This window comes from Falco punctatus, assembly GCF_963210335.1.
Source record: "Falco punctatus genome assembly, chromosome: 2".
Classification (NCBI taxonomy): Eukaryota; Metazoa; Chordata; class Aves; order Falconiformes; family Falconidae; genus Falco; species Falco punctatus.
Genome location: NC_137581.1, coordinates 66318708 through 66335211, shown reverse-complemented (window position 1 = coordinate 66335211; position 16504 = coordinate 66318708). Strand labels below are relative to the sequence as shown.

Below are 16504 nucleotides of genomic sequence, written 5' to 3'. Positions count from 1 at the left end.
CATGTGCTTTAAAATATTATGAAAAATCCGTGTGAAATCATATTTTTATTTTTTGTGCTGAATCCAGAGGTAATTTTTGCAGCATTGGGGAGGGTGGTGGTGTTTCTGGTTTACATTATTCTGAATTTCCAGGATTAGTTAGTTTAATTTTTTTTCGCGCTGTGAATTTCTTTCTCAGTGTGGATTTTTTTCTGCATGGATATGGATTACAAGTTTTAATAACTTTAAAATGAAAATGCCTACACTTAAAGATATTTTTTTGAGTGGCTGAAAATTGCACTTTGCCTGTGTTTCTTAAGTGTTTACATGTATTCAGCTTCATTTTTGTAGACACGTGAGCTACTTTGTATATTCTGCTTTAGAGAGTACATTAGTTCTTACACTAGAAAACATCATACTACTAGTCTCTGACCTTCTAAAGGTGATCATCTCACAGGAACCACTGCTTTCTACCTTTCCTGGAAATGGTGGTCAGAGTATAGGACCACTTTTTAGCATATCTGGTCTCCTGTGCTATCTCAAGTGTTTTCTCTGTGCCCTCACTGCTTCACTTTCTTTCCTTTGTTTCCCCTACCTTGTTTTTTGGCAGTAGGAACCATGTGAGGTGGCTGTATGGTATGTTCACAGATGTACAGTCAGGATCAGTGCTTCTTCAGGGCTGTTAAATTGGCTATCCTTCACCATTCGGCTCATTGTTCTTACAAGCAACAGCATTTAAAGCCTCCAGTACCCTCTCAAGAGCTCAGGGTTGGGTTGTTCTTCCAAAACCCCAGCACTCACAGCCTTAAAGTAGTGTCACCTGCTACTTTGGTGGTCGTATTTGGTTGTGCGCAATGTGGTGGTGGTGCCTTCAAGCATGTGCACATTTTCAGGGTCACCAGCATCTCTTCCATCCTTCTCATGGGGAGCATGCCATTTTCTCCCCTTGGCAATTTAATTTAATTTCAGTGTAAAGAACACAAAACCTTGATAAGAGGCTTTTTTTTCTCTACTTGTAATGTAGTGTTAGTAATTTGAAAATTATTTGTGAGTTGGAAAACAAAGGGGCCAGGAGAATAATTGCTGGGCAGTCAGCAGAGTAAGCAGTTTATAGGCTGCTGTGGCTTTGTTTGCATTGATTTAATCCTGATGAGTGATGTTTTGGACAAAAATGAAGACTTCCTAATGGTCCTTATATTCCTTCAGTGGAAAGGCAGAGTCAGCCTGAGGCCTGTTTTGAGATGTCCCACTAGATCTCCAGCAAAACCAGGTCTCAGTGGTTGCCTGTCTGGAACAGCTTTGTCAGCCTTTCTGCAGCCCTGGAAGGGCTTGCTGGCTTTCAGGGCACAAACTGGCTGTCAGAGCAGGTAATTCCACAGGGTATCTGGGGCAGCAGCTCTCTGGGCAGTTTTTTTTTCACTTTCCACCCATTTTCAGGTTCTGCTTCTGTCTGTCTTTTTCTTGGGGGCTTCCTCAGTCTTTTGTGTCATCTGCTGGGGGACTTTCAGTTGCCCAGTAAGCCAGCTGGCACCAGGGGCTTTTTACCCCAATTTCCAAAGGCATTTTATCCCATTACAGTGAAGTAAACATCCTGAATATATATACAATAGTAGGATGCAAGTCACCTTGTTTAAAGACAGGACTTTCTAATTTTCTTTTTCAGAGTTAGCATCTTCATGCATCACAAACAAAGTGCTTAAATGTAAAAAGTATATTTCTGACTCTGTTTGAAAATCTCATAAGGGAAGAGGCTTTTTATCCCAAGACTAAAAATTATTCTGAAGAAAATGTCCCATATCTAGAAATGCAGATTGGGAATTGCATGTGTTTTTCTACATGTTCTAGGCTATGAAGATTAACCTAAACTCTGAATTTGGTGGCTTCAAACCCTCCCTTCCCCCATCTTTTTGGTTTCTTTTTTTTTTTCCGTTTTCTTTTTTCTCTTTTTAAAGATGTTTATGCCATGGTGTTCAGGGTCCATTTGATTAATTGTACCTATCTTAAAGATTCAACTGCTTGCCAGCATGTTTATCACTCTTTTCTTTTTTTAAAGAGGGTTATGTATAAATGGCAGGACAAAATTGATTCATGCTGTGTCACATGGATTCTTCTTTGCACAGCTACTCAAGCATTGATTATCCACTGATGAACAGCATACATTTCTAGCTATAATGCTAACCTGTATCTTCAGCTGCTGGTCTGTCGTTCTTCTCTGCTCTCAGCTTAGCCCCAGTCTGAATTATTAAAATGCACGCGGGTTAATGCATACCTCCCTCTGGCTGTAGAGAGAAATACTGGCATTGAGAAATAAGGCAGCATTTTCCCGGTAGAGGGAGGTATTGTAAAGCTCAGCTAAAGTAGGATTCCACTTGCTGGAGAAAAATGTGCCTTTGCAGGTGTTTTTTCCCTGAATTTTAGGAATTCATGGGGCAGCGTGTGTAGAGAGCTTGGAGGAGGCAGCCAAGAGACCTTGCCTCACGTGCAGGTAGCCAGAACATTTTCCCATGCTTGCTTTTATATTTTTTCTATTATTATTGGAATAGAATAGTTGGAATGAGAGCAGGGACCTCTGCCTTGCCTCACCAAAACCTCATGGGCTGCCTGCAGTGGAGGTGGAAATGCCTTTGGTACTGCCAGGACGAGGAGGGACCCCATGCTCAGCACAGCAGCTCCTTGCCTTCCCTCTGCCCCCTGAAACCCCAAAGGACTTTGGTGGGTTGAGTGTGTCACTGCTCTGAAGGATGCAGAGCACACCGTTATGTAGGTTTTTTTACTTTACATTGTATGGCAGGGGCATGAATCCATAGAAGAGGTTTAAAAAACCCCAGCAACTACCTTAAACTGTGGCAAACATGCTTGGTCAGCCAGAGCATGGACATAAATCCAAAGCACTGCTTTGTGGTGTCTAGGTATATAGTTCAAGTGCCTCAGTACTTAACCTAATCTGCAGATTAAATGTGTGTGCTTCAGGATTGATTGCTGAGTGGAAGAAGCAGATGTTGGAGTCACATTAGACAAGGAAGGAAATGTGTAAATAGTTAATTACTTAACTCCTTGAATCAACAGTTTAGGCTCCCTTGAAGCTTTGAATTTTTTTTTTTCAAGGTTTGCATCCTTAGATTTGTGGCTTGATTTCTCTCTGCTCATTTCCTTTTATCACCGCCTGCCCTAGCGGGGACCCAAGGCACAGTATGCTATTCCCCAACACCCAAACCCATCTGTGGGGACTCGCCTCAGCAGCCTAATTCACAGAGGCATAAAGCTTCATTTGTGGTTGGCACATCAGTTGGGTGCTTCGGTGGTTCTGGCAAAACTGCTGGAAGGGTTATTGCCACCTTCTTTCACTTGTTCCAGTGAGTCCTGCGCATTCCCACTGATGTACAAGCCTTTACCTTGGCTTTAAAAAGTGATTTTCTTCAAACCTTGTGAGAAATAGTAGAAAACCAATGTTCCTGGGCACGTTTCTCTGGAGACTCATCCCTGTGATAAGCTGGGTGAGCGATGAAAGATGGAGAAACATGCTCCTCCATTGCAGTCACCTTTTAACTGTGTGCATGCTATTGATATTCCTATACTGTTCTTATAACACTCTCCTGATTATTTTTTTGACTGTTTATGCTGCCCTGAAAACAGCTTTTTCTATCACTTTGAAAATCTTCAACTAAATTTAATTGAAATATGGTGGTTTCTTCAAAGTTTAAAAAAACCCCAAACCCAGAACAATGTGCACTGGAGTGGAAAAAAGAGCAATGACCTCAGTAAAGGCTTCTCTGTGTGGAATAAGAGTGCTAAAACTTTGTCTTTTCTGGTTTCTGTACTTAACGTGTTCTCTGTAAATACAGACTTATGAAGAAATGTACTGAATCTGAAATACTTGGTATTTTTTGTTATTCTTAAATTCAATTGCATGGATTACTGTTCACATCCCTTTGAACACAGTGAAAAGTAACCAGACATAACCTGTCTGTCTTAAAAGATTTTTAAAGTGCAAAATTCTGCTGAATTCCTACAGTCACCAGAAAAGCTGTACTTTTCACATAAATTTAAGAAAGCACACTTCAGGCCTGGTATATCAAGACAAATACTTTGTAGGACTGCAATGAAAACTCAAGCATGAGCCATGTCCCACGTAATAAAAGGTTATTTATGGCTTGAGATGAATGAAGAACTGCATAGTTTCTGTCTAGGTTCTTCCTTTTGTTGCTTAGACATGCGTGATTTTTTTCCTCTAATAAAATACTGATAATACCATGCCTATCCATCAGATTGCAGTAGCAATGTTAGCTTTCTCTGGGCGTGGGAGGATGGTTGGTTGCATGAGTGAGGCGGTGAAGAGGCATGCACTGGAAAATGAAGAGTGAACCTTCAAAGTACCGGACGTAAAAGAAAGCTGCGTGTTACCTGTAATAAGAAAAGCTGTGGTAACTTGGCCAGTCCTCAAAAATTTGGATGGAATGTGAAAGCTCCAAGTGGCCCCATCCCACACGAGAAGAATGTAATCTCTCAAAAAAAAGGAATTATAAACAGCAGATAGGGGCTGGAAGGTAAAAGGAGACATTCGCTAAGGAAGTTCTTCCTTCAGGGTGAGGTCCATCCGAGTTGTTTTCTGGCAACCTTTAATCGAGAGAGTGCAGAAATACCACTTGCATTCTCCAGCATCTCTCCAAAAAAACAGTTGGCCCTTAACAATATGTATTTGATACTCAGAACTTAAGGTTTGGCTGTTTGAGTAATTTCAGACTTGAAACCTCATCTCTCATGAGAATTTATGGAGAGTCCCCTAGGGCAAAAAAGGTGTCCAGTTTGGATTTCTTCTTGTAGAAAGCTTTAGGCTTGTTCTCAAGTCCTCCAGGAAAGTCTTTTTCTAAATCAGCTTAGACCCCTGTTGGAGTTCACTGAAATAATGTTGCTGTGGAGCTCACTGCCAGGTCTGTTGTAAAAAACTAACCATCTTGCCCTCCTAAATAAATGTTGCAATGGATTTGATCTCTATAACAAACATTTTTGTGTCTGGACTTCTTGTATTCCTATAATTTACATGGTCTGTGTGGTGGTGTTGATTTCAAATTTTAATAATACCAGTTTGGTGCAGCTCTGGTTTCCAAGTGTATTTTAGTAAAAGCCTTTGTCCCATAGGCTGTCCAAGTGCAGTGGCTGTTCATGCAGATAAACATGAATTTTAATGCTGTGTATTTCACATGAACGCAACTTGCAGCAAAGTTGGTGAAGAGTTGTCCTTTAATTTTTGATAGATTTGTGTTAATACAAAAGTATTCAGTGTACGCTGGAGAGAGTGCTACTGTAGTGAATAAAAGATTATGAACAATTGTAGGTAATAGTTCATTTTCTTTAATTTACAAATAGCTGTTTCACAGCAAAAAAAGTACACTGTCTTCACTTTTTAGGTTAGTATGATCTAAAATTGATTGCTTGGACAAAGGTGAATCATTGGTACAGTGATATTTAAAGCACAGTAAAAACTGTTGGTAATGTCTAAAAGCTGCTGTGCCATGAGCATCTGTCATCTGCCGTCCTTAACCTCCACTCCTAACAGCATTAACTTTTCATTGAATCGCTGATTGACTGACTGCAGGGAATTGGCATTTAATTATGTTTAAGCTTATCCTACTGCATATTGAGAAACAATTTTAAATACTTTGAAACGGGATTGCAGCATGTTTAGGCAAACATCGTGACCATTCCCTCTTTTATTTTCTGAGGACAGGAGCTCAGATGTATAGCACTTGTTGACATTTCAGTGTGTGCAACCTTCTAACATCATATAAATCACTTTGCATTTTTCCAGTCATTATCTATTTGGCATGTTATGTGACTCTTTTTCCAAAATAATTTCTGTTATTTTTCCATTGTGTGATGTTTTATATTATATGTTGATGACATTCCAGACCGAAGCACGCTGATAGTATTATATAAAATTACTGTGCCTGTGTTCAGTCTGGTAATCCTGACAAAATTGGTGTCATGTGGTGTACCCAGTATTACATATGTTATGCTTTTCTCCATTACAAGAGTTCAGAAATACTCTTATATGTATCCTGCTACAAAATAAACACTTGAATAGTAAACTATGTTTCCTATCCTAGTCAAAACAGTCCTTGCAAATTATTACATTTCTTGGCTTTTATTAAATGCAAGTTCATTCTAAAAACACACCCTCTGCAACTCTCAATGCAGAAGTAGAAACTGTGAATAAAGTTTTTGTTTATGTCTGCCTAGGATAATGTCAAACTGTAAAAATGTTTCAAAAGGTGGTAAGCTATTTTGAAGCCTCCTTTTAAGTTGAAATGGAGAGTTTTATTACTAAAAAATTACTAAGTAAGATGAGACACAGAGCATGCAGATCCCTGCCAGTCACCTTCCTGTCTTACAGGAAACCTTAAGCGCTTTCATTCCTGTTTTACAATTACACAGGACACTCCATCACTACAAAATATGACAAATAGTTAAAGTAGTTATGTTTTAATAGCTGAGAGTAGGAAGAAAAACACATTGTGGTTTTCTTCTGATTTTCAAGATGTGTGGAAAAGAGCCATTTCTGACAAGCACAGTGCTGTTGTGTTTCCAATAGAGTATTTTAATGCTGGTTGCTGAAGTTACTTTGCGGCACACTTTGCTGCATTAATCTCCCTATCAGAGTTTGCTCACATGCTTGAGTAACTGAATTTTCATAGCACTGATGACTTTCTTTTTATCGTAAATTATAGCATGGAAAAGTTCACAGCTCATTGCAGCCCTGGAGTTTTTTAGCTGATCGCATCAGGCGCTGGGAGAACTGCCTGCTTTGCACAGCACACGGCGGGGTTGCGCCTGCTGGGACAGCGAGAGTTCAGAGAGAACTGGAGGGAAGCGGGTGAGCTTGTTGCAGACATCCCTTAGGTGTGATCGAGTGATAAAGGAAATGTGGTGCCCTTCGGGAGGGTGTGTACCTATGAGAAACAGGAAGCCGAGCAGCGGCCGCCTGCCTGCCTGCCGAGGTTGGTAGCTCAGGCGCGTGCAGGTGTGCCGACACGCCGCTGAGACTCTTCTCTCCAGGCGTCTTGGCAGGCACGCTCCTCGCAGCAACATCTGGAAGAGGCGGAGGGGGGAGAAACCCAACCCAAAGCCAAAACAGCACAGCACCCCCCCCTCCCTTAAAAAAAACAACCCTCCAGGTAGAGGAGAAATATGACGGCCTTGCAGCTGAAAGAGTTGTCACATTCAGGTCTGTACAGAAGGAGACGGGATCGCCCCGATAGCGTGGGACTGCCTGGGTCACATGAAGAGAAGCTGAGGTGAGTGCGAGTTGACGGGTACCGCCGGGGCGCCGAGCCCTTCTCGGCAGCCTGCTTGCTTCGGTGGTTTTATCAAATAAAATGCAAACACAGCTCTGGAAAGTCACTGAAAAACACATCCATTGAGAAGCAGTCCCGAAGCGCTACAGAAAAAAAAAAAAAAAACAAAGGAAGGATAACAGGAGCCATACAGTGACCTTGTGGGTTTTGGCGATGGTGTGACTCCCATCCCTGGCTCTGGGAAGGGCAAGTGTTAGCCAGCGGCTGCTTCTGGATCCCTTTTGACAGCCAGCGCTTGCAAGTATAACTTTCTGCAGGCTGACAAGTTTGCTTGGTCTGGTTTGAAGTCAGTTTCGGGTCACCCGGGCGCTGTGGGTTGTGCTGCTTCTCGGGGGGTCTTGGCGCAGCCCTTCCGCTGGGCTGGTTTCCTTGCAGAGGGTCTGGGTCGGCTCCTGGGCTCTGGCTTTCTTCATGGGGGGTTCTTTGTTGTGGAAAGGGCTTTAGACAAAAGAATGCAGCAGGACCACTTAGCCTGACCTTACCCAGGAAGGGTGACCAAAAATCGGAAAGTCATTTAATGTCCTGGGTTATCTTCCTGATGCTATGTGCCTTTTGAAGGAGTAACAGCGGATTTTCAAAAAAGCCTCTGTTTGGAGCAGGGAGATTGAAGAATTGTATGTAACCTGAGTAAGTGCAGACACACAAAAAAGAAGTAAAAATGCAAAGGTTTTTTTTTTCTAAGTGTGCTCAGTGTGAAAGCAATCTCTTCCCACTTCAAGCTCCGCAGAAAAGGATCCTGTGTAAATGCTAACAAAAGCCTCAGTGGAGAGGAAGTACTTCCTATCTCCTAATGTCTGTTCTTGTGTTGTATTTTTAGGTTATTTTTCAGTGGTGGTTGTGCATCGGATTGGAGTGCTGTGTAATTTAAAAGGTTTTTGTTACTGTGCTTTCATTACCTGAGTTAGCAATTTCAGAACAATGGGCATTCAAATTACCCTTTTGTAATAACCAAGCACCTTAATTAAAAATTACTGTGGCAAAATATATGACTGTAATCTACTGATACTATTTGCCACAAGACAGCAGAAATACAGGATCAGCTCTAGGAATGTGCTAACTTGTGGGTCTGAATGTGTGCTTGGTAACTCTTTATAGTAGTATTTCTGAATTGATTTCCTAGATGGATTTCTAATAGCATTAGCAATATATATTATATTAATTTGACTATAGGTGAAAAAATAATCAGTAGAGTAAGAGATGTGCAGAGATTCTTGACTTTTTTATGCTCAGGAATGAGGAAGAATAGATGTTTTTATGGAAGAGAAAGCCGCTTTTTAAAGTATGTACATACAAAAGAGCACTAGCTCTCTACAGTTGTATTGCCGTTTCTCTTATTTGTATGTACGTCCAAGATGGGAACGAGACCCTTTTTGGGCTGGGTGGCGGGAAGGGGTTGTCTGTACCAGTGTAAGTCTAAGTGTTTTGATCTTTTCCTGAGCCTCTTCTGGTTAAAGATGAGAAGTATGTGAAATGGGGCTTGATCTTGAGAAATAAAATCCAAGTTGGAGGAAACAGCAAATCAGGGGACTTATGAATCAGCCCAGGGCAGGGTATTGGAGATACAAGAAAGTAAATAGAGCATGGTCAGATGATGCTTCTAGAGCAGGGGAACAACCCATACCTAAAGACAGAGCCTCTCTTATGTTTGCTAACAGCTTAAGTTGTTTTTTATTCAAAGTAAACCTTGCTCCTTCCTAACCCATTTTGTGATATTTCAGTGTGTTGCCAAGCAGCCTTGTTTGTCATTTTTACTGCATCCTCCATGACAAAAGGCTATGGCATTGTAAATACAGAATAACGATGTAACAACAGGGCAAAGAGCAATCAGGAATGAAGAGAAAAAGTTCTGTAGTTTTCCAAAACTGGAAACCTCTAGCTTTTTTTTCATATGCTCTCCCTGGTGACACTTAGATGCCTGTCCTTAGCAAATACTTTCAGAGTATCTAGAGTTCACAAGAAAGACAAGAGATTTCTTTCATGTCTGTTAAATATAGCTTGCCATCCTCCATGGCTTTGCAATGCCCTCCTGTAGTTTCTCTCCCCAGTTCTTTGTTCTAGTGCCTTTGTGTTTCATTTTACATACATATTAATCCACGTGTTAAATAATATCAGCCCTTGAGGAACAGTTTACTGAAAGCTGCTTTCTCAGTTCAAGTACTGTATTTTTCTAATCCTGGGCCAAAATGTAATCGAGATGCCAATGTCCTCAGGATATTCTGTGAGAATTTCTGTATTTAAAAAAAAATTAAAATGAAAATCACTCTTTGTTGAAGTCATGCATGGTTTTCTGCCAGTTTTCATTTTACAGCCTTTTACACCTTACCCCAGTATGAGATTTCTCTCTCCTGCCCTTTTTGAGGTCTGTGTCTCCTTACGTAGTGGTTTCCTGGCATCCAGGCTGGGGTGAGTGTTCCTCTGGTAAGGCACAAAACAGCAGTAAGTAACCCAGCTTCTCACACCCCTTTGCCTTGGCTGCAGGGTGCCAGGGACTGCCTCTGCTCTGCTGTTGCAAGCACCGCTGTAATTGTGGCTCCTGGGTCCAGCCATTGCTGCAGGAGCTGGACGTTGCTTGGTAGGACAGGGGCTTGTGTGCGTGCAAACTGGCTGAACCTAGCCAAGCGCTGGCAGTGGCAGTGCTGCAAAGCAGCTTGGGGGGGGCTTGGTGCCATAATTCTGTCTTTGCTCCTTCTTGGGACATTGTAAGTGTCATTTGTACTTAAACCACCTGATATTACTAATAATTAGGGCACTATGCAGCAATGCACTGGAACTCTTAAACATGTACAGAGTGCATGTTTATCATATAATGTATCCCATACATTTTATTTTCCAGGAACCAAAATTTCTTAAAACAATTACCTTTACAGTATAAAAATAATTTCTTATGTTGACATAGCTTCATTATAGGTCATGTGCCGTGGGACTCAGCTCCACAACAGGAAGGTGAGCTTTAGCTTCTGCATCTGTGTCCACTGATGTCATTTCACCCCCATCATTTTCTTCCAGATCTGCTATTCAGTTTATGATGAGTCAGTCTCTACACACATTTCCCTCAGTCTTTTGCAGGAAAGACCATAGGAATATAGCTTGGCTCTTTCCATTAAGTTTTGTAGCTTGTCAGATTTCCATTTACAGTAGCATCTTCTAAATACATACTTAAATATATTTAATAGTCTCTCTCCAAAAATATTTTGCTCTAGCAAGTAGGTGCCAGGTCGTCTTGAGGAGAACTGATCTCACACATCTGTGGCTATCTGCAGGGCCTGATTCACAAGCAGCAGAGCTTACTCTAGTGCATGGTTTTGCTTGTTTTGCCTACCCAGTTGCTGTAATTTCTCATCCTGCTGCAGACAGAGTCCAGCACCTTGCATTGCTCCCACTGCCCTGCTGCAGTTTACAGGCTGGTGCTTGGTGCTGTAACTTCAACATTGCAAGTTGGTATGGTGCAGTGGCTGAGCAGCTGAGCTGTCCCGCTGGCAGTGGTGAGGACCTGAGGGGGCTGAGAAGGACCACCAGAGCCTACCCAGTTGAGGAGAGTGAGGGCGTTTCAAGGGATGGCACCTATAGCCATAAATAGCAAGCCCGAAGCTCAACTGAGATCGGGACTGGGGTGGGAAGGTAGGACTCATCCCCCTCTTTTAAAAACCTATCCTAGGCTGGAGTGAGTTGCCTTCCCAGGGAGCCTCTCTCATCCCCTCCACCCCACCTCCTCCTGGTGGTAACCCATGCCCAGGCTGTCCCGGCAGCTGCAGTGAGGTGAAAGGAGCCCTTGTCCTGACAGCACAGCACATTGATGGGAATGGGAAATTCGGCTTCTCTTTCTACATCTCCCAGTCCATGTATCACTTAACAAACCTCATAACCTCTCTAGGAGCCTTTTAATCTGCTGCTGTAGATGCTCCTGGTGCTTTTCTGACCTTATAGGGAGCTGGAGCCTGCCTGCTTGCCTAATGTAAAATGTGGTCTGGATAGCTCATCATTTTCTTGAACCTGCACAGTGAAAAAATGTGCTTGGTTTAGACCTCTGCTGGGTAGGGATGCTGAATGCAGTCCTCTTCCCCTGCTTGAGCTAGGGTCACCAATGCCTAGACCTTCACTACGCGGGAAGTTCCCCAGGTGCAGAGCTCAAAGTGCTGGGGGCTGCCCTGCACCTTCATCTCTCCTTTGTCTGCAGCAGATGCAACAGTCATTGAACTAACTGCAACCTGAGAAGTCTGCTTTTCAGAATGGAGGGGAAGACTTGTCCTTTTCCAGCTATATTGATTTGGTGGGGGAAAAAAATGACATCTCTGATAAATCTCAACTTGTGTTTTCTTTAGAAATGGCATGTAAAAATTTCTGACTGTATGCTGAGCTATTCTTTCTTGCTTTTCTCAGCAAACGGGATGCAAAGGAAATTGTATGCATACATTTATGATTAATCATTAGGAGTCACTTAACTAGAAGTATGCTTGCTATTTTTGCTCTTTCCCCTTCTCATCCCATAGTCTTTTTAAAAATAGAATTATTTCTCAAAAAAATTTGATACTATTAATTTCCAAAGCTCAGTACAAGGTACTGGGAAGAGCAGGGGTAATTTATTTATTTATTTTTTATAATTACAGCTAAAATCAGTTTGATCAATAGTGCTGGTAGCTCTCTTTTCTAAGTACATATGGGTTCAAATGTGATTAAAAACGTAAACAACTTTTTAAGAGGTTAGTTTCAAGTTTTTACCAAACAGTAAATTTCAGCATCTGCAACAAGTGATCATTGGCAAGCTTCAGTTGGTGGCTGTCAGTTACCCAGGTAGTTCACTGCTCTGTTGTGTTTTGCAGAAAGCACTGTAGATGTTTTCCATACTAATAGATTTAAAGTGTCTGCCTTTTCTTTGCTCTCTGCTGCTGAAGCTGATGGGTACATCTGCGTGAGTAGGTGCAGGCAATCTTTTACGGGGTCCATTCAGGCTCCCGCCTGCCCCTGCACGCCAACTCCAGGTTGGAAGGCATGTAGATGTGCCCCAAAATTTCACGCACAGATGCCCATGCAGATAAAATAGGAGACGTAAGCACATTCTTATGTCCCACTGAGCCTTGGGGGGATAGGCTCTGCACAGCAAAGCTCATAGGTGACTATAAAAATAATCAAATTAATAAAATCCCCCAAACATTGGCAATGCAGTAGGGCTGAGTGCTTCCCTTTCTTCATGAAATACAGCATTTGGCGGTTGTGTGAGGTCACAAATCTCTTCAGCCTGCCATCAAAACCCCATACGTAACAGCCACCAAGGTGTGCAGCTGTTTCCAGCTGCATGTCCCCCCTGAAGACCTGGTCTTCCTAGGAGGGAGAGAAGATGCTGGTCGGGGACTGCCTGGAGAATCAGGAATCAGGGATAACAGGAATCATGTGTTGAGTTTTCAGATGCCTTAGAGTACTGAGGATGGGGGAAGGCAGAAAGAAAAGACCTGTCTGCACCTGGAAGCATTCTTAAATTTGATTTCCAGTGGTAATGTTTCTTAAAAGCATCACAAATGTTACTATTTATATAGCTGCTTTCTGTAAGTGCTCATGGTGCCAGAGTCAGCAGGTAAAGCAGTAATTATTCAATACATTGGTAAAAAAAGAGACTAATTTATTAAACCGGGAAGAGCTTGAAAATAAATGTTAAGCCACAAAAAAATTAAAATTCTTCATTTGTTGTGGTTAGTAAGTCTTCTGGAGTAATAGAGAGTTGGGACCTAGAAATACTAATTTGAATCAGATGCTTGGGAGCTCTTGATTAAAAAACAGTTTGCCTCATCTGCTAGCTGCTCTAATTGAAGAGAGGATTTGTACATGTAACCATAACACTGAATTGTTGTTATTAATTATAGTAACTTCCAGCCAGCAAAAGTATGTTTCATGGTTTTATTTTAGTATCGTGATACTGAGATTTTCTGTTCCAAGGTATCCAAATGACCAGAGGCATTACTTTTCATTTGTGCTATACTTTTCATGTCTCTAGGCATGAAAATAACTCATGAGGAACACACCCTTTTTTTCTTCTTGCCTTCTCTCTCACCCCTTGTCTCCTGCGTTGCATAATAACTCCAATTTTGTTTGACTTGCTCACCTGACTATCACCTCCTGTGACTCCAAATGACCAGAGGTAGCTGCTTGTGTAACAGAAACCCAAGCAATTACTACTGTTCCTTTTACACTTGCCTCATTGTAATAATCTATGATTTCAATAAATTGTTAAGCTTCAATGATTATAGCAATTAGGATTTTCATTGCTCTTTCTTACAGGATTAGCTGGCTAATGGTAAGTTGCAGGTTCCTATTTTCTGCTTTTGCTTTCATGTGTTTTGAAAACAGTTAATCAGAGGTGTTCTCTACAGAAAATGTACTGTGATTCCTCCTTTTTTTCATTATGGTTAAGCTCTCCTTTGAATGCAGTCAGTCACACTTCAGTGTATTTACGCACAGAAGTATTCTGCAGAGGAGAGAAAACTAAATCTTGTCAATGTCACCACTTAATAAAAATTACTAGTTTGCAGGCGTTAGGGAGAACAAGCTTAAAGACCGTAAGTTTGGGTTCCTTTTCTTTTTATTTCATTTTGTTTTCCTGCGGTCTCTGCGCTGTTCTAGGAAATGCAGAGCTAACAGACATGGTGACCTCGAGAGGACTGTGAGCCTTTTACATGTACATGGTGCTCTCCAGACATGTGAACAGCTCAGCTTGCCAAGTATGTTGCCTCTGATGGTGGCCAAAAGCTGATGCCTGTGGAAGGAGGTAGAAGGCAAGAGTGGGCCTTTTATGGAATTTCCCTTGGTAGTAATCCCAGCTTGCTGCCAGCTGTGGCTCAGGGACTTCCTACAGTTTGTGACATACAGTGTTTTTCCCATTGGTTAACTCTGCCAGTCTTGGCTCACACCTAGCAATCTCGGGGCATTTCCCAAACATGCGTGGTGCACTGAGTTTTCATGTGTATTACCTGATTGCAGAGTCACAGAATGGCATGGGTTGGAAGGCATCTCTGCAGATCACCCAGTCCAAGCCCCTGCTACAGCAGGGTCACCCACAGCAGGTTGCACAGAGTCGCGTCCAGGTGGGTTTTGAATGTCTCCAGAGAAGAAGATTGGATGCCGTAGTGCACATGGTTGTGTGTTAATTTTTTTTTTTTTTCTTGATTTGTCATAGCAGCTTCAGGCATTGTTCAGTTTTCATCTTTGTATCTACCGGTTTGCAGAAACTTCTGATTTTACTTAGTTCCTGGTAGCATTCTGAAATGACAGTTTCATATACAGTGCTTTATGAGCATTGTGTTTGGATGATACTGCTCAGCTTTGCTAGCAGATTTTAAATCACCCTGTGATGCGTCTTTATATGTCAAACAGATGAAGCTCCATGATCTTTTGGAGCCTTTTGTCCAACAAGAGAAATTTTGTTTATGCCTTTTGTGACATATTTCCCTGTAGCTTTTCTGCCTTTTCTTTCTGCTGTAATGGCCATGATAGAGCTAGAAGAAAATTAATTAAAAAGTATTAGCTATTATCCTCAAAGGAAGTTACATATTGGCAGACACAGCTAGCAATACCTGGCAGCATTTCTCAGCTGTGCCCTTTTAAATGAGATTCAAAAGATTCAACCTGTTCCAGCAAGGAATGAACAGATGAAGGTGAAGCGGATGTGAAATGATGTTTGTCTTTTCCAGCATGTTAAATGCATGCATGCCACACTCTTCATAAATCATAAAGTTCTTGATCCGAGTTCAGTCTACCTTTTGAACTCTGTTTCTATGCAGCTATTGGAAAAATGTTACCCACTCGCAGTCATGACTCAAAACTGCCCTGGCTGGTCCCCTTCTTGTTCCGGTATGGAAAGTTTGCATTGAAAGCTGTTTGTCTTGCTTGATGTTAGGCTTTTCAGTTATAGTTTTGTACGTTTCTCCTCACTGATTTCTGATACTGAAGCATACACTATAATTCTGATATGTGAAAAAAGCTGCTCCTTATACTTTTTTTTTTTTTTTTTTTTAAAGGACATGGTAGCAGTGCAGCTTCAGGATAGGATAGCTCCATGAGTTACCAGGTTGCATGTCATGAATTTTGCCTGAAGTCTACAAGTAATTGCTTAGTTTTAAGATACATTCCTTTCTAAAGCTAATCCTCAAATTATATCCGCTTCTTTGTGGTATGTAGCAAAGGGAAAGGAGGTTTAGTAGGGCTTGAGCCCCTCTGATGCAAAGCACATAACCCCACCATCTTCCTTTTTCTCTTGGCTTCTGTTCTGCCAAGCAAATAACCTGCGCCGCTCCTTCAGATAATCCCAGCGATATGCTGTTGCGAGGGGTAACTTCTACATCTTCCCTCACAAGTCTTATTATAACTACTCACTCTTGCTTTACCCATTCAGGATTAGTTAGTTGCTGAGGTGGAAACCTAACTTTAATAAAACCCTTGCTATAGTTTCCAAAGCCTTCAGTTTGTGAAATGCATGGAAGTCTTGCTTTGCACTAACTGCTACTGAAATTCATGCATGCTTACTTGACAGGTCTGCTAGTAGCATTGAATAGCTAATAAATATAAAGTACAAGATTGAGACCTTCAGTTTGTATCGCCCAAAATGTTAAGACCATCGTAATGAAGTATGAAAGCAATGCTATTTTGTATTAGCTTTATTTGTCAGTACATTGCTCATGCTTGACTCTTAGCAACATAAACTGTTTCAGGTTATTCTCTTTCAGGTGTTGAATATTAGGGCCGTTATTTAATTCGGCAATGTTAACTGCAGATGGCTCAGCTGTCTGCCGTCTTCTGCTGGTTTTAAAGCTTGGTGATGCTGCAGTGAATGTGGGAAGAGAAAAATGTGAAACCAAAACCTAGAGTGACTAGTAATTAGGATTTAACATGTGTGTGAGAGAAGAGCAACAGCTGAGGAAGTGTTTTCTTTGCCACGTTCGACTTCTGCCCAAAATATATTAATTCAAGCAATGAAAAGCTTTGCGCTTCCTCATATAAAATAGAAAACCAAAATGAAGGTGAAAAATGGCTTCTGGGGTTATGTTGCTAGAGGTGAAGATTAATAGTAATATTAGAGGGGAGACATGTGGAAATGATGTGTTAGTAAAGCTGAGGGCCAGTCCTCGGTGTGGTGTCTCCGGTGGTGTTACTGTAGTAAAGGACGTGGCTGCTAGGCGGGAAGCCTGGTG

General features: G+C 41.6%; 1 protein-coding gene across 4 annotated transcripts in view; it reads left to right on the top strand.

The window, feature by feature from the left end:
• The window catches only part of LIMS1 (LIM zinc finger domain containing 1), a 76491-nt gene that overhangs the window by 33138 nt on the left and 26849 nt on the right, over positions 1 to 16504 (top strand). Inside the window, exon 1 of one of the 4 annotated variants that reach the window (XM_080377460.1) lies at positions 3 to 7271. The exons of the other annotated variants lie outside the window; for them this stretch is intronic. Coding sequence (XP_080233586.1) covers positions 7165 to 7271 — 107 coding nt within the window. The 5' untranslated portion in view covers positions 3 to 7164. Of the gene's footprint in view, positions 1 to 2; positions 7272 to 16504 lie in introns of those variants that run through there. 4 annotated transcript variants of the gene reach the window in all.